Source organism: Drosophila ananassae, chromosome XL (genome assembly GCF_017639315.1).
Source record: "Drosophila ananassae strain 14024-0371.13 chromosome XL, ASM1763931v2, whole genome shotgun sequence".
In the NCBI taxonomy this organism is placed as follows: Eukaryota; Metazoa; Arthropoda; class Insecta; order Diptera; family Drosophilidae; genus Drosophila; species Drosophila ananassae.
The window spans coordinates 17,360,443-17,381,260 of NC_057931.1; the positions used below are offsets into that span (position 1 = coordinate 17,360,443).

At 42.8% G+C, this 20,818-nt stretch overlaps 1 protein-coding gene across 1 annotated transcript; it reads left to right on the top strand.

Annotated features, from left to right (window-relative positions):
• Positions 1–15,924: 15,924 nt before the first annotated feature.
• Positions 15,925–17,151, top strand: LOC123257551. Its single transcript, XM_044717133.1, has one exon. The coding sequence runs from the start codon at positions 15,925–15,927 to the stop codon at positions 17,149–17,151; it is 1,227 nt and encodes a 408-aa protein (XP_044573068.1).
• The last annotated feature ends 3,667 nt before the right edge of the window (positions 17,152–20,818 follow it).

Genomic DNA, 20,818 nt, shown 5'->3' on the forward strand with positions numbered 1-20,818 from the left:
TTTCTATTCACATAAAAAAATAAAAATATTAAACAAATTGCAATTCATAGATCCGTATCGCTTCGCGTGTGCAGTGATATATTTGGAGGTAAAATAATAATTTTGTAAATTTTTCTTCCAAACATAGCCCTGCTCTGATTCTTCATCTCTTACGGTGTTGCTTCTATTCTATTGCTCCTATTTCTCGCTCAAGAGAGATTCTTATATCTATTCTTTGCATTTTACTAACTCGCACAAACTGCTCTTTTTAATCTCCCCCTTTCGTTTCCCTGGTACAGTGGTACAAGGTTCATCAATATTACTAATAAATTAATTATTGAAATTTTAATAATTTTTAATAAATTAATTATTTCAATTTTTAATAGTTGTGAAATTTAAATTGGTCTGTGCATTGAAGTCTTGTAATAAAACAATCTCGTCTTCCCAGCCTACTATCCATTGCTGGCTTTGTGAAAACGTTTTACATGCTAAGTGTGCCGGGTTCACGGCCTCAGTTTCGGATGCAATCTCACGTAGGTCTGGTCTCCACTTTTGCTGTGACTTATCTCTGCTTAATACCTATCAGAATACAAAAGGGTTACGTAGTAAACTTCCCAAACTATATTCTGATAGTTCTTTCTTTGCATCTCACATTATTGTATTTACAGAAACTTGGTTAAAGCCGGAGATCTTAAGCTCCGAAGTTTTTCCTAGTAGGTACATCACTTTTAGATGTGATAGAACTCTGCGAAGGGGAGGAGGAGTGTTAATCTCTGTAGACTCCAAACTCGCTTCTGAAGAGGTAAAATCACAAGAGTTTGGTGACATTGAATTCCTTTGCATCAAAATCACTTTGTCCGATCAATCTTTGTATGTTACCTGTTCTTACATACCACCTTCGTCCGAACCGCCAACATACTGGAAACATTTGTCCGCTATTCATTTGGTTTTCGATCGTCTGTCTGATGGTGACCAGCTGATAGCTCTGGGTGACTTTAATATCCCAGAACTTATATGGTCAAATGTTGAAAATTCACCGTCTTTACAGCTTAACTCCCATCACGACTTCCCTGTGGGCATGTTTGACATGTCACTCGGGCAAATTAACCACGTTAGAAATTCTTTAGGTCGGCTGTTGGACTTATGTTTCGTTTCTGATCCTGATGGAATTACTCTTTCCAGAACTTTGCCCCTTTCTGACCCTGAGGATCCATATCATCCCACTTTTGAGCTTTCAATTGAAGTCTACACTTAAATCTCATATAGTTCGTTTCTTTCGTAAGGCTGACTTTATTTAATTAAATAAGTTAATTTCGGAATTTGATTGGTCTGATCTACTGGCATGCGATGATATAAACTTAGCATTACAAAAATTTTATTTCACTGTAAACTCATTTTTTGACGTTTGTGTGCCGTGGAAATATCCGTCCGCTTCAACGAATCCGCCGTAGTATACGAGGCATCTTAACAACTTAAAGAATAGTATGAGTAGACTTTTGAATAAACATAGATTATCTGGCTGTACAGTTAGTTATTCTAGATACTTAGTAGCTCGGCCCAATTTCACCGTGCATCACGCAGAATGTTATAGGAGTTATATTCGCCGCTGCAGGATTCAGTTTACTCAGGATCCGAAGCAGTTTTATAACTTTGTAAACACTAAGCATAAACATGTATCTTTACCCCCACTGCTTACGTTTGAGAACTCTTATGCGAACACTGATCAGGCAATGGCCGATCTCTTTGCACAGTTTTTTCAAACTACCTATTCACCTAGCAGCAGTCAGCTCAGCCTTACACTTATAATAGCAAATCAGCCAACCTTATATTTTGCCCATCTTTTGATCAAAGTGGTGTGTTATCGGATCTTCTTAAGGTTAAGCCCGTGTATTCGCCAGGCCCTGATGGAGTACGAGGCTGTGTTCTGAAGTACTGCGCCGAGGCACTGTGCAAACCGCTTGTTAAACTCTTTAATCTATCGCTGGAAACTTCGATCTTTCCCCTTATGTGGAAGGAATCCTTCATTATTCCGCTGCATAAAAAAGGGAAAAAATCCGACGCTGCTAATTATAGAGGCATCTCTAAATTGTCAGCAATTCCAAAGCTTTTTGAAAAACTTATCACGCCACATTTGCAACACCTATGTAGTTCAATAATAACTCCGTGCCAGCATGGCTTCATGAAGCGCCGCTCCACCACTACTAACTTATTGGAGCTAACATCTTTTATCACGGATGGCTTCCGGAATGGCTTACAAACAGACGTCATATACACTGATTTCAGTAAAGCATTTGACTCTGTTAAACATTCGATTCTTATAAGTAAACTCAGTATTTTGGGATTCCCAACTGATCTTCTTATGTGGATTTCGAGCTACTAATCAGGGAGAACCCAACGTGTTTTCTTTAAAGATGTTACCTCGCGTTTAGTTAACGACTTGCCCTTTGCCTTAACTAATTCACTTGTACTTATGTACGCTGATGATGTTAAGCTATGCCTTCAGTATAAATTCACTAGCGCCCAGTCTAGACTTCAATCCGATTTGGATAAACTTCAAAATTGGTGTTTAGCAAATAACCTAAAGCTTAATGGATCGAAATGTAAACTCATGTCATTTTACCGATCTAGTCCTCACCAGGCTATGTACTTTCTCTATGGGAATGCCTTAGAACGATTAACTCAGGTTAACGATCTAGGTGTCCTATTAGATTTGAAACTTAAATTTACCGACCATATATCTACCAAGGTTAATAAAGCTATGGGTGTGCTTGGTTTTATTAAAAGATGGTCAAAAGAATTTAATGACCCGTACATAACTAAAACGTTATATACATCACTGGTCCGTCCGATTCTTGAGAATGGATCGTGTGTCTGGAGTCCTCAAAATGGAGTACACCAAGATCACATTGAATCTGTACAAAAAAACTTCCTTACTTTTGCGCTTAGGGGACTTAATTGGGATGCAAATCTTTACCTCCCTTCTTATCGTAGTAGACTTTTACTAATCAATTTACCATCATTAACAAACCGTAGAACGATGCTGGGTGTCATGTTTCTATACAATCTTATTTATGGAAATATAGACAGCCAGCATTTACTAACACGTTTAAATTTTAACGTTCCTAGTAGAAGGACTAGAAACTTTCGTCCTCTATTCCTCAGCCATTGTAGTTCGAAATATGCCCAACACGATCCGTTCAGGGTATTATGTTCGGACTACAATGGTCTCTACCACATCTTGTCACCTTACTCTACTAACAATCTTGTCACTCTTCCTCGTGATATCTTTCTCCTACTTCTCGCTTAACTATCTCGGATCTATTCCCGCGATTCGAGCCGTACGTCACGCGGCAGCGTCCCTCGGTCGGTTGGACGGGAGGTGGGCTCTACGTATGCAGTGGGAACCGCGCAAAAAAAAAAAAAAAAAATTAAAACCATCAATTAGAGGCACAAGCCGTAAACAAGATCAGACCAACAGACGAACATATGACAGAAACTCAAAGAGAAATAATCAAAAAATTTACCGACACCCATAAAAACCTTTTCGCCGATCCTGAAACTAAACTAACTTACACTACCAGAGTAGTAGGTGAAATTAGAACTTCCTCCGATACCCCTGCCTACGGAAAGCACTACCCATATCCGGCATCGCTTAGACAAGAAATAGAACAACAAATTCAAGAAATGCTGCAGGATGGCATTATTAGACCCTCACGGTCACCCTATAATGCACCAGTTTGGGTAGTCCCGAAAAAAACCGACACTAATGAAAAACAAAAATACAGGCTTGTTATTGACTATAGAAAGCTCAATGAGGTAACAATATCCGATCGGTGCCCCATTCCTGAAATAGGCGAAATAATCGCACAATTAGGAAACAACAGATTCTTCTCAGTACTAGACTTAAAAAGTGGATTTCATCAAATACCACTTAAAGAGTCAGACATGGAAAAAACTGCATTCGCAGTGAATGGAGGAAAATACGAATTTACCAGATTACCATTTGGATTAAAAAATTCACCAGCCATATTTCAAAGAGCTTTAGATGACATTTTGCGAGAACACATAGGGAAAATCTGTTATGTGTACGTTGACGACATCATCGTTTTCAGCAAAACAGAAAACGAACAGCTGAAAACTTGAACAAAGTGTTTCTAACATTACAAAAAGCCAATATGAGGATACAAATCGACAAATGCCACTTTTTCAAAAAAGAAGTGGATTTTCTGGGATACACGATTTCAGAAGAGGGAGTTAAAACCAACATCGAAAAAATCAAGACAATTAAAAACTTCCCAATACCTAAAACACTAAAGGAACTTCTATTATTTTTAGGAATGACAAGCTATTATAGGAGATTTATTAAAGATTATGCGAAGATTGCCAAACCTTTAACTGCCCTCTTAAGGGGAGAAGAAGGACGCGTATCCAAATACAAGTCAAGCAGAATAGCTATTAACCTAGACAAAGAAGCAACGGGTGCATTCGAAACACACTTAAAAACACACTTATATCTAGGGATGTAACATTAGCGTACCCAGACTTCACGAAGGAATTCCAATTAACCACAGATGCATCAAATTTTGCCATAGCAGCCGTTTTAGAACAGAACCATAGACCAATAACATTCATAACCCGTACCCTCTCGAAAACCGAGGAAAATTACGCAACGAACGAAAGGGAAATGTTAGCCATCGTATGGGCTCTCCAAAGCTTAAGACATTATCTGTACGGATATTCGAAAGTGACAATTTATACAGACCACCAACCTTTTCAAATAGTGCAAATAACCACAATGCCAAGCTAAAACGCTGGAGGGACATTATCGGCGAATACAGCCCAGAAATTAAATACAAGCCCGGTGTAGCTAACGTAGTAGCAGACGCCCTATCCAGAGCCCGACCAGAAGTTAATTCAATCCATTCAGACTCTACAATCCACAGCGACGAAAGTTCCTCACATAATCTAATATTCTCAGTAGAAGCCCCGATCAACGCATTTAAAAACCAAATTTTCTTATTAAAAGAAAACACTGATGCGTATAACTTCGAAATTCCATTTCCAACTTTTCATCGCCATATAATAAAAAAGATTTCTTACACAGAACAGGAAATCATTAATATACTCCGAGCCGGATTAGATCCCAGAATTATCAATGGTATCTACACTTCAGAAGAAATAATGGGAAAAATTCAAACTATTTATTCTACGCATTTCAAGTCTTACAAAGTTAGGTTTACTAGTAATCAAGTTGAAGATGTACCATCAGAAACAACCCAGAATCAGATCATTACATTAGAACACAAAAGGGCACACAGAGACGCAAACGAAAACAAAATACAAATTCTTAAAAGATACTTCTTCCCACAAGCTCTAAAGAAAATTCAGGCAATAGTCCAATCCTGTCAAACATGTAGAGAATCCAAATACGATAGACACCCACCGAAGGGGGAAATCCAACCAACTCCCATCCCTCATGTGGAGAAATCATCCACATAGACAGAAAAAAATAATATTCTAACTGGTCTCGACAATTTCTCAAAATACGCCCAAATCAAGATATTAAACTCAAGGGCCTCCGAGGACATTAAAGCGCCTTTGAGAGAAATGCTGATAGCATTCGGCATGCCCAAGTGGGTAGTAATGGACAACGAACGCGCCTTAAACTCTGCGGCGATTCGATTCCTTTTAGAAGATCAACTTAAAATATCAGTCCATACAACAGCCCCATACGCTTCAACCAGTAATGGTCAGGTAGAACGATTTCATTCAACACTTTCGGAAATCATGAGATGCATTAAAAATGAGATGCATTAAAAATGAGATGCATTAAAAATGAGATCATGAGATGCTCAAACTAAAAAAGACAACGGGAATATGAAATTCGAAGACCTAATTTTCAAACCAGTCGAAGAATATAATAGGTCCATCCATTCAGTAATAAAGGAAAAATCAGTTGAGGTGTTTTTCAGAAGGTCCACTCCGAACACCACAGAGGACACAGAGAAACAGCGAACCGAAATCAGGGAAAAAATTAAAAAAAAACAGGTAGCCGACTTAGAATACCATAATAAGGATAAAGTACAGCCAAAACAATATGAGACAGGAGAAACAATTAATTCGCGGCAGCGATGGAGCTACGCATACTTGTAATTATTAATTATAAGAATCATAATTGTCAGTTCCAATCCGATACTCGAATAAACAAAACGTAAAAAAGATTAATTTATTTTTTTTAAGAATATTAAAAAAATCTTTTTAACTTATATATAAAGCCAAATAAGGCAATTTTCGACTAAATGAGCCAAACTAAATGGCGAATAAATAATACATTAAATTACACGCTTAACGTACAAAATTATATAACAGCTTACGAAAAATCACCCAAAATGTGCTTGATAGATGTAAAAGAAGTGGACCCCACAGCAAATGTAATAAATAAAATTGAGTCCAAAACAATGAATACAGAATTAACAACATATGAAAGGGACCCATATTTCAGTAGAAGAGTTCAGTATTTAGTATCTACAACCCCTGTTAGTGTGTACGAGTTAGAAATCCTTTATATAAACATATTTAACTGCCATGTCTCACCATTGTTTTACTGCACCGCAATCCAAAAAGGAATAGTACTAACAACAATTCCGGGTGTGAAAGTGAAATCAAGAATATATAAACAACCAATTTTAGGTAGAGCTATTGTTATAATGGTTTCTAAGAAATAATTCATACCCATAATATATTGGAATGGAATGAATTATCAAAAGAACTATCAAACATTAATGCAGAATTTTACAAATCACATGTCACTAAAACAAAAAAGACCGATACAGAAAACAACGGTTATGAAACTCGTGGAAATATTAGTTAAATGCTTTAATGAAGCTCGAATACTAATATATGAACACAGAGACAAGTTAAATCAAGATCATTGGTCTCGAGTATCAAAGTTTTTGATCAGACTAAGATCCAATCTATCTTCTATTAGAGAAAGGTTCAAACTTAATATTTCAATACCTAATATTCTTAATACTTTAATAATAATTGCAACTGGTGACGAACCACAATCAAAAGAAGTTATTGACCAACAAGAAATAGAAGAAAAAGATATAAACAACCTCACGATTCCGGCAATCCTTATTTAGTCTGAATTATCAGACCAGGACTTCACCGACTCCGATTTTAACGTCAGCATTGTAGAATTTAAACCAACTACAATGGCTGATGAGAGCATTGCCCAAAGAGCATACATTAAAGAAATATCGAATGCCATCCAAAAATTTAACGGGCAAAGGATACACCTTCAAATATTCATAACAGCTTTGAAGTTAGTTAACTTAACGAAAGGCACATTCGAGAGTTTGGCTGTAGAAGTAATTAAATCCAAAATAATTGGATCAACTTTATACAGAGTCCAAAATGAAACCACGCTAGAAGCTATAATCAGAAAACTGCAAGATACTAAATTCGGAGAAACATCTGACATAGTTAAAGCCAAAATGGTTAAAACAAACCAAAAGGGCAAAACAGCAGAAAAATTCACGACAGAAATTGACAATTTACGAAAACTCCTAGAAGCTTCGTATATTGAAGAAGGCCTATCGGCCGAACACGCTGACAAATTCAGCACCAAGGAGGCCATCACCACAATGTTTAAAAAAAACAAGAAAGGAAAGCTAACTTCGGGCGGAGCCGAAGTTGATATACCCTTGCAGTTCAGTCGCAGTCCGAAAAAAACCGACACTAATGAAAAACAAAAATACAGGCTTGTTATTGACTATAGAAAGCTCAATGAGGTAACAATATCCGATCGGTGCCCCATTCCTGAAATAGGCGAAATAATCGCACAATTAGGAAACAACAGATTCTTCTCAGTACTAGACTTAAAAAGTGGATTTCATCAAATACCACTTAAAGAGTCAGACATGGAAAAAACTGCATTCGCAGTGAATGGAGGAAAATACGAATTTACCAGATTACCATTTGGATTAAAAAATTCACCAGCCATATTTCAAAGAGCTTTAGATGACATTTTGCGAGAACACATAGGGAAAATCTGTTATGTGTACGTTGACGACATCATCGTTTTCAGCAAAACAGAAAACGAACAGCTGAAAACTTGAACAAAGTGTTTCTAACATTACAAAAAGCCAATATGAGGATACAAATCGACAAATGCCACTTTTTCAAAAAAGAAGTGGATTTTCTGGGATACACGATTTCAGAAGAGGGAGTTAAAACCAACATCGAAAAAATCAAGACAATTAAAAACTTCCCAATACCTAAAACACTAAAGGAACTTCTATTATTTTTAGGAATGACAAGCTATTATAGGAGATTTATTAAAGATTATGCGAAGATTGCCAAACCTTTAACTGCCCTCTTAAGGGGAGAAGAAGGACGCGTATCCAAATACAAGTCAAGCAGAATAGCTATTAACCTAGACAAAGAAGCAACGGGTGCATTCGAAACACACTTAAAAACACACTTATATCTAGGGATGTAACATTAGCGTACCCAGACTTCACGAAGGAATTCCAATTAACCACAGATGCATCAAATTTTGCCATAGCAGCCGTTTTAGAACAGAACCATAGACCAATAACATTCATAACCCGTACCCTCTCGAAAACCGAGGAAAATTACGCAACGAACGAAAGGGAAATGTTAGCCATCGTATGGGCTCTCCAAAGCTTAAGACATTATCTGTACGGATATTCGAAAGTGACAATTTATACAGACCACCAACCTTTTCAAATAGTGCAAATAACCACAATGCCAAGCTAAAACGCTGGAGGGACATTATCGGCGAATACAGCCCAGAAATTAAATACAAGCCCGGTGTAGCTAACGTAGTAGCAGACGCCCTATCCAGAGCCCGACCAGAAGTTAATTCAATCCATTCAGACTCTACAATCCACAGCGACGAAAGTTCCTCACATAATCTAATATTCTCAGTAGAAGCCCCGATCAACGCATTTAAAAACCAAATTTTCTTATTAAAAGAAAACACTGATGCGTATAACTTCGAAATTCCATTTCCAACTTTTCATCGCCATATAATAAAAAAGATTTCTTACACAGAACAGGAAATCATTAATATACTCCGAGCCGGATTAGATCCCAGAATTATCAATGGTATCTACACTTCAGAAGAAATAATGGGAAAAATTCAAACTATTTATTCTACGCATTTCAAGTCTTACAAAGTTAGGTTTACTAGTAATCAAGTTGAAGATGTACCATCAGAAACAACCCAGAATCAGATCATTACATTAGAACACAAAAGGGCACACAGAGACGCAAACGAAAACAAAATACAAATTCTTAAAAGATACTTCTTCCCACAAGCTCTAAAGAAAATTCAGGCAATAGTCCAATCCTGTCAAACATGTAGAGAATCCAAATACGATAGACACCCACCGAAGGGGGAAATCCAACCAACTCCCATCCCTCATGTGGAGAAATCATCCACATAGACAGAAAAAAATAATATTCTAACTGGTCTCGACAATTTCTCAAAATACGCCCAAATCAAGATATTAAACTCAAGGGCCTCCGAGGACATTAAAGCGCCTTTGAGAGAAATGCTGATAGCATTCGGCATGCCCAAGTGGGTAGTAATGGACAACGAACGCGCCTTAAACTCTGCGGCGATTCGATTCCTTTTAGAAGATCAACTTAAAATATCAGTCCATACAACAGCCCCATACGCTTCAACCAGTAATGGTCAGGTAGAACGATTTCATTCAACACTTTCGGAAATCATGAGATGCATTAAAAATGAGATGCATTACAAATGAGATGCATTAAAAATGAGATCATGAGATGCTCAAACTAAAAAAGACAACGGGAATATGAAATTCGAAGACCTAATTTTCAAACCAGTCGAAGAATATAATAGGTCCATCCATTCAGTAATAAAGGAAAAACCAGTTGAGGTGTTTTTCAGAAGGTCCACTCCGAACACCACAGAGGACACAGAGAAACAGCGAACCGAAATCAGGGAAAAAATTAAAAAAAAAACAGGTAGCCGACTTAGAATACCATAATAAGGATAAAGTACAGCCAAAACAATATGAGACAGGAGAAACAATTAATTCGCGGCAGCGATGGAGCTACGCATACTTGTAATTATTAATTATAAGAATCATAATTGTCAGTTCCAATCCGATACTCGAATAAACAAAACGTAAAAAAGATTAATTTATTTTTTTTAAGAATATTAAAAAAATCTTTTTAACTTATATATAAAGCCAAATAAGGCAATTTTCGACTAAATGAGCCAAACTAAATGGCGAATAAATAATACATTAAATTACACGCTTAACGTACAAAATTATATAACAGCTTACGAAAAATCACCCAAAATGTGCTTGATAGATGTAAAAGAAGTGGACCCCACAGCAAATGTAATAAATAAAATTGAGTCCAAAACAATGAATACAGAATTAACAACATATGAAAGGGACCCATATTTCAGTAGAAGAGTTCAGTATTTAGTATCTACAACCCCTGTTAGTGTGTACGAGTTAGAAATCCTTTATATAAACATATTTAACTGCCATGTCTCACCATTGTTTTACTGCACCGCAATCCAAAAAGGAATAGTACTAACAACAATTCCGGGTGTGAAAGTGAAATCAAGAATATATAAACAACCAATTTTAGGTAGAGCTATTGTTATAATGGTTTCTAAGAAATAATTCATACCCATAATATATTGGAATGGAATGAATTATCAAAAGAACTATCAAACATTAATGCAGAATTTTACAAATCACATGTCACTAAAACAAAAAAGACCGATACAGAAAACAACGGTTATGAAACTCGTGGAAATATTAGTTAAATGCTTTAATGAAGCTCGAATACTAATATATGAACACAGAGACAAGTTAAATCAAGATCATTGGTCTCGAGTATCAAAGTTTTTGATCAGACTAAGATCCAATCTATCTTCTATTAGAGAAAGGTTCAAACTTAATATTTCAATACCTAATATTCTTAATACTTTAATAATAATTGCAACTGGTGACGAACCACAATCAAAAGAAGTTATTGACCAACAAGAAATAGAAGAAAAAGATATAAACAACCTCACGATTCCGGCAATCCTTATTTAGTCTGAATTATCAGACCAGGACTTCACCGACTCCGATTTTAACGTCAGCATTGTAGAATTTAAACCAACTACAATGGCTGATGAGAGCATTGCCCAAAGAGCATACATTAAAGAAATATCGAATGCCATCCAAAAATTTAACGGGCAAAGGATACACCTTCAAATATTCATAACAGCTTTGAAGTTAGTTAACTTAACGAAAGGCACATTCGAGAGTTTGGCTGTAGAAGTAATTAAATCCAAAATAATTGGATCAACTTTATACAGAGTCCAAAATGAAACCACGCTAGAAGCTATAATCAGAAAACTGCAAGATACTAAATTCGGAGAAACATCTGACATAGTTAAAGCCAAAATGGTTAAAACAAACCAAAAGGGCAAAACAGCAGAAAAATTCACGACAGAAATTGACAATTTACGAAAACTCCTAGAAGCTTCGTATATTGAAGAAGGCCTATCGGCCGAACACGCTGACAAATTCAGCACCAAGGAGGCCATCACCACAATGTTTAAAAAAAACAAGAAAGGAAAGCTAACTTCGGGCGGAGCCGAAGTTGATATACCCTTGCAGTTCAGTCGCAGTCCGCTAGGTGGCGCCACGCATCTTATATTATTAGATATATAGCAGATCGTATATAGTCGGCCGATGGTTATGAAATTTGGCAAATCAGATTCATTTGTCCAAAATAGAATCTGTACCGAGTCCCATCTTTCTAACTTAAAAAACACTAAAGTTATGCCAATTTCGATCGTTGTATGACATCTATAGGATATAGTCGGCCGATCCTTATGAAATTTTGTACATAAGATATGTTGGTCAAATATAACATGTGTGGAAAGTCCCAACCCAACGAAGTTATGGCATTTCTCATCAATATGGCAGCTATAGGATATAGTCGACCGATCCCGGCCGTTCCGACTTATATACTACCTGCAAGGAAAAGAAGGATGTGTGCAAAGTTTCAACTCGATAGCTCTAAAACTGAGAGACTAGTTTGCGTAGAAACCGACAGACAGACGGACAGACGGACATGCTCATATCGACTCAGGAGGTGATCCTGATCAAGAATATATATACTTTATAGGGTCGGAGATGTCTCCTTCACTGCGTTGCACACTTTTGACCAAAATTATAATACCCTCTGCAAGGGTATAATATTGAAAACAGGCAATTTTGCATCTATGAATGAAGCCGTCACCAAGTACATACAATGCAGTACTGAAATGACAGGCAATGCCAATTAAATATTGCACGCCCAACGAGGAAATAATTATCGCGGTAATAATTACAGAAACAATTATCGATAGTTAGTATTTAATTAGAATTTAGTATTGTGCACTCATGAAGAGATTGGTCACACTAGAATAGATAATAATGGCGCGTTCGTGGTGAATTTGTCGTCGATGCCATAGAGTGTGGGAGGTTATACTGCGTTAAGATATTTTTAATATTATCACCCTTTCTGTCTCTAACCTGTAATCCCACCAGAATAAAACATACGTTCATACGCACATACACTGGTTTGTGTATTAGAGGCGGGTTGCCCCATCGCCGCCGTATGTTAAAAGCAACTCCCACCCGAGATACGACAGAAGCTTTTATTCGCAGTCAGGCAACTGGCGACATTGTTTTGGAACAGCACCCTGGTGAGAGGGTCGATCTTGCCTGTACGACATGATGCAGCATTCGCCCAGAAGGAGTCCCCGACTAAACGAGGGACGCAAGTAGCAAGTAGACGCAAGTAGATGGCAGCGTTTTGGTCCCGCAACCGAGTGTAGGGGCGTCGCAAGCCGGCGGCCGAAGCAGTGAAGCCCCGGCGTCATCAGCTCAGCCGGCAGCATCTGGAGCCGCCAGGAAACCGAAGATGTCCGACCTCATGGAGAGGATTGCCGAGCTGGAGAAGGAGTTGGAACGCGCTTGCAGCGCTAATATGGAGCGCACTGACCCCGTTATGTCGAGTGAGGTTGGGGTAGGTCAGCCGCCATTTGCAATCGGCCTGACCGTACCCAACCCAACAAGTGTTTCTCATGCGGCGTCAGGGAGACCGCCATCATGGAGCGGATCTCAAACGGTACCGTGTTCGCAGAACTGTACCACGAAGATTAATCATGCATCGCCATTTTGTGCTACCGGCACTACGGTTCCAGCGCATGGTTTCGGGCTACACAATGAAGTGGCCGGCGGAGCGCCTTCTCCTGGAGACGGTGCTTGGGCGACGAGTATTGGAGGAACTGCTCGCTGGGCTTCACGAAAGCTTCCTGAACTGCCCACGTTCGGAGGGAAGCCAGAAGACTGGCCCATCTTCTATTGCGCGTTTACGGAAACGACGCAAGCGTATGGCTGTACGGACTTAGAGAACAACCAAAGGCTACTGAAGGCGTTAAAGGACGAAGCGCGTGAGACGGTGAAGTCGTTGTTGATTCACCCCAGCAATGCGAATGCAGCGTTGGAGCAGCTGCGTTTCAGATACGGCCGACCGGAGCAACTAATACGCAGCCAGCTCAACAGCATTCGAGATGTGCCCGCAATTACGGAACACAATCTCGGAAAGCTCGTCGCATTCGCCACACATGTCAGCAACCTCAATGCCTTCCTACAGTCAGCGAAGGCAAAGCAACATCTGGGTAACCCTATGCTGATGGAAGACCTTGTGGCCAAGCTCCCAATAAGCAAACGAGTGGACTGGGCAAGGCACGCTGCAATTATTCAGCCCTATCCGACTATTGTGGACTTTAGTTCGTGGTTGACGGAACTAGCCAATGTGGTCTGCGTGGTGGCGGACATTGATGGAAAGGAGCCAAGGCGTCGATTGCTTCATGCCACCATCGACCGAGAGCAGGACGAGCAACAGGAGAGATGCCGCAGGAATTGTCCAATATGTGAAGGCCTTGGACAACATGCAGTTCGGGACGGCCAACGATTTATTGGAGCCACACCTACAGAGAGGTGGAGACTCGCAAGAAGACATCGCCTATGCTTCATGTGCTTGCAAAGCGGGCATATGACTGGATCCTGCCCCGTGAATGAAGCTACAACCGGCAGGCAGTCGGACCGAGGGAAAGCGTCCGAGTAAATGAAGGAGCAGCCTCATCCGTGAATGCTTCTGCGACGCCGGAGAGAAATTTGAGCTGTGTCGACGAGGACCGAGAACGACTTCTGTTCCGTGTATTGCCGGTGACGCTATACAGAGGTGGGAAGCAGGTTGATACGTACGCTCTTCTGGATGAAGGTTCTTCGGTGACGATGGTCGACAACGAGCTGGTTGCAGAGCTAGGCGTACAAGGAGTACGTCATCAGCTGAATGTTCAATGGTTCGGAGGCAGGGCCACAAGAGAGCCCACTAACGTGGTACGTCAGCAGATTAGTGGAGCAGGCAAGTCCTCTCGACATGTGCTAAGAAACGTTTATGCCATTTCGAACTTGAGTCTGCCGATGCAGAGCCTGCACAAAAGGGACGTTAGGAGCGTGAACAAGGACGCTCCAATGAAGCCCTACGAAAATGCATTGCCGAAGCTGCTTATTGGATTGGACCATGGGCATCTAGGACTGCCATTGACTGCCGTACGCGGCCGCAACCGAATTAGGATGGGTTGTTTTTGGGCCTGTAGAAGGACGACGAGACACGCCATCACTGAGGTTTTGTCTGCTAGCCACGTCGTTGGATGATAACGTGGAACGGATCGTCGAGGACTACTTCGAGATCGAGAACTTCGTTATGAAGGCGGCGCCAGCGGCCGCAGCCAGCGACGACGTCAGGGCTCAGAAGATCTTGGAGGACACTACGGTGCGAGTTGGCCGCCGCTACCAGACGGGATTATTGTGGAAAACGGATAACATTGTGCTGCCACGTAGTTATGATATGGCGTACAATAGATTGATCAACATTGAGAAGAAAATAAAGCGAGACGGGCAGCTCGCCCAAGAATATTCACGGATTGTAAAGGATTATGTCGTCAAGGGATACGCTCGGCGTCTGGAACGACAGAAGATCGCTACGGGAAGCGGTAGGACATGGTACTTGCCACATTTTGGAGTGGAAAATCCCAACAAGCCTGGGAAGATCCGATTGGTATTCGACGCAGCGGCACGAGTTGGACGAGTATCGCTGAATTCTGCGCTGAGCAAGGGGCCGCAACACTATAAGGCCTTGGTATCTATCCTCTTCCATTTTAGGGAAGGTGCCGTCGGAGTCTGCAGCGACATTAAGGAGATGTTTCACCAGGTGCTGATCCGACCCGAAGATAGATGTGCGCAACGATTTCTGTGGAGAGATGGGGATGACCAACGGGACCCCGACGTTTACGAGATGTGCGTGATGACCTTTGGAGCTGCGTGCTCACCGAGTGCGGCGCATCATGTGAAGACAGTGAATTCCAAGCGATTCCTGGATTCGGATTCGGATCGAAGTATCTAGCAGAGTGAAGGAGATACATGCAGAAGGCGGTTTTGAGCTTTGCAAGTTTTCGTCCAGTTCGCCTACAGTGGAGAGGATGCTTGGACCCGGTGATCACGCCCAGAGTATTGGATGGGGTGAGGCCGAGCAAAAGATTTTGGGAATGCGGTGGCAGCCAGCCACGGACGACTTCAGGTTTCGAGTGAAGTACCACAAAGTCGCCCCGTCGTGTCCGATGGGAAGAGAATTGCCACAAAAAGGGAATTCTTGAGTATGGTTATGTCAAAGTTCGACCCCTTGGGATTTCTGTGTTGCCTAATGATAACAGCGAAGTTATTGTTGCGAGAGGTCTGGAGAAGGAGGATCCCATGGGATGAAACACTACCGGCTGAGATGTAGAACGCCTTTATGGATTGGCGTAAAGAGATGGAGAAAGTGGGACGTTTTCGGAGCCCACGTCACTACTTTGGATCCGGGCTGGTGAAGACTATCGAGATGCACGTATTTGTGGATGCGAGTCAGTCGGCATTCGCATCAGTGGTCTACTGGAGGATCACGTATGAGGACGGCGACGTGCAAGTGAAGTTCGTGTGCGCAAAGACGAAGTGTGCACCGATGCGAACGATGACGATTCCATGGTTGGAGCTGCAGGCAGCAGTTCTAGGAATGAGGTTGATGGACACAGTCAGGCAGCACCATAGTGTGGCCATTGCAGAGACTGTGCTATGGACGGATTCGAAGACAGTGCTGCGTTGGATTGGCAGCACACACAGGCGCTACAAGCAGTTCGTAGGGAACAGAGTAGCCGAGATCCTGGAGTCAACGAAGGTGGCCCATTGGAGATGGCTACCATCCGCCGACAACGTGGCAGATGATGCAACTCGGGCGCAACGCAGCGTGGACCTAAGCGAGGAGTCACGCTGGTTAAGAAGACCGGCATTCCTGAGGAGACCAGCGGGCAGCTGGCCAGGAACTGCACCCACCGACGAAGGGGATGCAGAAGACGAAGAGGAGATGCCGAGTGAGTTCGTGCTTGTTGGCGCGAGTGACCCGTTTATATCGCTGCAGAGATTTTCAAGCTACAGGCGATTGCTGAGGACTACGGCCTGGGTCCTAAGGTTCATACGTCAATGCCGTGAACAACGAGATGAGCTGGAGAACTACGGCCTCTCTGTAGCTGAGTGTGAAGCAGCTGAGGACTTCCCCGATGAGGCGTTCCCCGATGAGATGCAGCCCGCAGAGAAGGGCCTGGACGTCGCTAAAAGAAGCGACATATGTGGACTGGCGCCATACCTATATGCCAATGGAGTCCTGCGAGCGTATGGCAGGATTGATGCGGTGCTATGCATACCGTACAGCGCCAGGAGGCCGGTGATCCTCTCCCACCGGCACGGTCTCACGGGGATGATTGTGCGCGACGCCCATGTGAGGATGAAGCATCAAAACCTGGATGCTACGATGGCGGAGATCCGGACCAGGTTCTGGATTACGAGACTGCGGAGAGAGCTTCGTAGTGTGATCTCAGGATGCAGCGAGTGTAAGCTGAGACCCCTGCCAGAGGATCGTTTGGACGCCAATGGCTGGCCGTTTAAGAGCACGGGCCTCGACTACTTTGGACCACTGCTAATGACCGTTGCTCGGCACCAAGAGTAACGGTGGGCGGCCTTGTTTAGGTGCCTGACGACCAGGGAAATTAATCTGGAACTGGCACATGACCTGTCCACTGATTCCTGCATAATTGTAATCAGGAATTTCATCTGCCGTCGAGGCCTGTATATAGACTGCGCAGCGACAACGGCATGAACTTCGTTGGAGCAGACAGAGACGCCAAGAGATTTGCGAAGATCTTCGAACCCGCGAGGATCCAGCCGGAGCTGTCAAGCAAGGGCATTGAATAGATCTTCAATTGCACAGCGAATCCGTCAGAGGGTGGAGTCTGGGAACGAATGGTGCAGTGCGTGAAGAGGGTGCTCCGCCACACAGTGAAGGAAGTCGCGCCGAATGAGCACGTCCTGGAGAGTTTTCTGATAGAGGCGGTGAATGTTGTTAATGCTCGTCCGCTCACCTGCCAGTGAGTGCGGACCAGGAAGCCCTTCTTACGCCCTATGATCTCCTCAAGGGAGAAGCTTGCCCACCGGATACCCCCGGTCTGGATGGAGGCCTCGTCAAGGAAGGAGCTACGCGGAAGCAGTGGCGCGTGGCAAGGATGTTGAGGAACCGATTCTGGAAGAGGTGGGACTTAGAGTACCTACCCACGCTGACACGGAGAGAAAAGTGGTGCCGCAGAGAGAAGCCGATTCAACGAGGAGACATCGTCATCGTTTGCGACCCAGCCGTTCCGCGTCGAGACTGGTGGAAAGGCGTTTGCAAAATTCCCAAACGCCTTTAGATACACGACACTAAAAAACAACAAAATTCACACTATAAATTTCAGTCAAAGTACATTCGTCAGTTTCATGAACGCAGCAACAGGAAAAGAATTAGTTGTTCTACTAGATACAGGTGAGGAAATATCCATATTGAAGGAAAATTCTGATAATTTTCAATACATTCAAGATAATCACATCATAAACATACAGGGTATAAGCCAGGAAGTTACCAAATCAAAAGGCATAACTTCTATCGAAATTCAAACTTCTAAGTACATAATTCCACATGATTTTCATATAGTAAATTTTCAATTCGCTATTTCTTGTGATGGGATACTGGGAATCGATTTTATCAAAAGATACAATTGTCAATTAGACTTCAAACCATCTGAAGACTGGCTTGTAATTAGACCAAATAACCTCAAATATCCAATTTATGTTCCAATAACATTCAGTTCTGGCAACAACTCCCTAATTCTGCCTGCAAGATCCCAAGTCGTCCGAAAAATTGAAATAAATTCAGAAGAAAACAGTGTATTAATTCCGAATCAAGAAATTCATAAGGGTATTGTTGAGCTATTAATAGTTTTTAATAGCAACCGAATAACTATACGCGTTTCAAATTATAGTTTCAATATATTTATTTTGGGCTCAATTTAACCCTAATACAAGCGGCTCCAATAAACTCCAAATCACAACAAAACGCCAAAACAAGAGCTTGCGCAGAAGCTCAACTAAAGCTCCCCAAAGCGCATACGCTACAAATGCCAATAAAGCGCATGCGAAACTGGGGACAAAACAGAGACGAAACATGCTGATAACAACAGCTGCAGCTTAGCATATTATAATTATTTTAGATGAATTCTTTGGTGGCTGCTTGGCCCAACATCCTCCCCCCATTGAAGGGTTAGCCTTCAATAACAATGTCGGAAGGGGCAGCAGTCACATTATTGCAGAGGTTGTTCCATGGGTTGTCCTCCCTGCTACAGAGCGCCGACACATCCCGTGATAGTCCACCGTGGCCAGAAAACACCCAGCCAAATCGAGTGTTCTGAGCAATTGGGAGCCCGTGACCTAACTGGATTTGGCCAGCCGACAACAGGTCAAAGAATAAGCCGGCTCCAATCAGCAGGTCCACTCGCTGCGTTTTGTGGAAGTTGGGTTCAGCTAGGTCCATATTACCAGGAATCTTCCAGCCCGAAGCATCTATGTCCTGGCTGGGCTGATAGTCCGTTATATGTGAAGCCACAACAGCCTCAATTTCCACTGAATATGTGCTAAGGCGGGACTTCAAGCACACATTAACCGATGCTCCATCTGTTTCAAATCCAGCGCCGCCGAAACCGGCCACCGTTGTGGAGCATTTGGAGCGGCCAAGCTGAAGTTCATTCGCCAGCCGCGACGAGATGAGATGTACTTGTGAACCGGAATCCAGTAACGCTCGGCAAGGCAGGAAGTCTCCAGATCGACCACGAACGAGTACATTTGCTGTTGGCAGGAGCACTAGCTCAGCATTGCGATCCTGGTTCATAACAGGGTTGATTGAGCGGGATGGGTTCGCACCAGCAACTGCACCGATGGGACGTGAGACTCGTGCGGGTGAAACCTGCCCGCGAGGGTGCAACAGAATATGTTGACGGTGATTGCACGTCGAGCAGCGGGAAGCTGAGCATCCGCGAGCGAGATGGCCATCCTCCAGACAAACAAAACAGCGAGCCAGACGCCGCACTTCGTCGTATCGTTCCTCAATTGGCAAAGCACTGAACTTTGGACAAGCTGGAAGCTCGTGCGCCGAAACACCACACAGGGCGCATAGAACAGGACTGGCGTTAATAACCATGCACGAGGATCGGTTATTGGACGATCTACCTCGGCCTACTTGGTTAACTGGTGAAGACGCCGCCAAAGAAAAGTCAACGCTTTCGAGAGTCCGGCACCTTTGCTCTAAGAATCGTGCCATAGACTCCCAAGATGGAAGGCTGTCTTCAGTGCTTCCTGCCAGAGAGTCTTCCCATTTGGCCTTTGTAGCGGGGTCCAGCTTTTGGAAGAGGATCTGGATGAGGAGGCACCCTTGAATTTCGGCCGACGTCCCGGAACTCATGAGGGCCCGCATATGTCCATTGAATCGGTCGGATAACTCCCGAAGAGTAGCAACGGATCCCGGCTCAACCACCCTTAGCTGCAGGATCTCGTTGATGTGAGCCTGGAAGATTAACCGACGGTTGCTGAAACGGTTGCGCAAAAGGTCAAGGGCAACATCATAGTTAGCGTCGGTAATCTCTAGCGCCCTCACAGTCTCCAGGGCTGAGTCCCGCAGGCAGGAAATGAGCCACCTGAGCTTCTCCATCTTGGTCAAGTGCGGGTGACTGTCGATGGTTGTCCTAAATAGGGCGCAGAAATCCGGCCACTCGGCATAGCCGCCGCTGAATGTTGGCATCGGCAACGGTGGCAAGGAGGGGGCTGGTTTGTATGGCATTGGCGATACACTGGCACCGTCGAGAAGTGTGGAGTGGGCAGCGATTCTCATGGAGCGCTTGGCAACCTCCACCTGAATTTCCACTTCCACATCAGTCGCCAGCTGCGAGAATCTCCAATACAAATCACTCCCGATCTCGCTAAAATTAAGCTCCTCCAATTCTTCTTGAAGCGCGGTGAACCGCTCACGCAAACGCTTCTCCACTGACTCCAGCGCCATAATAGTACAATCCTCAGTCCGCGCCGCAGCCTTCACTTTATGATGCAGCGCCTCCATCTCCTGGCAGGTGACCTCTGCTCTTCTCCGCAGCATCCTTTCCCGGTTCGCGGCAGCAGCTCCAATAGTCTCAGCTCCAGACTCCATTATTTGATTAAAATGCAACTTGTAACAACAACAAGGGCGTTTTCTTGGCACTTTTAATGTTGATCACAATAATCAACCGGGATAAAATCACGTCGGGGTCACCAAATGTTGA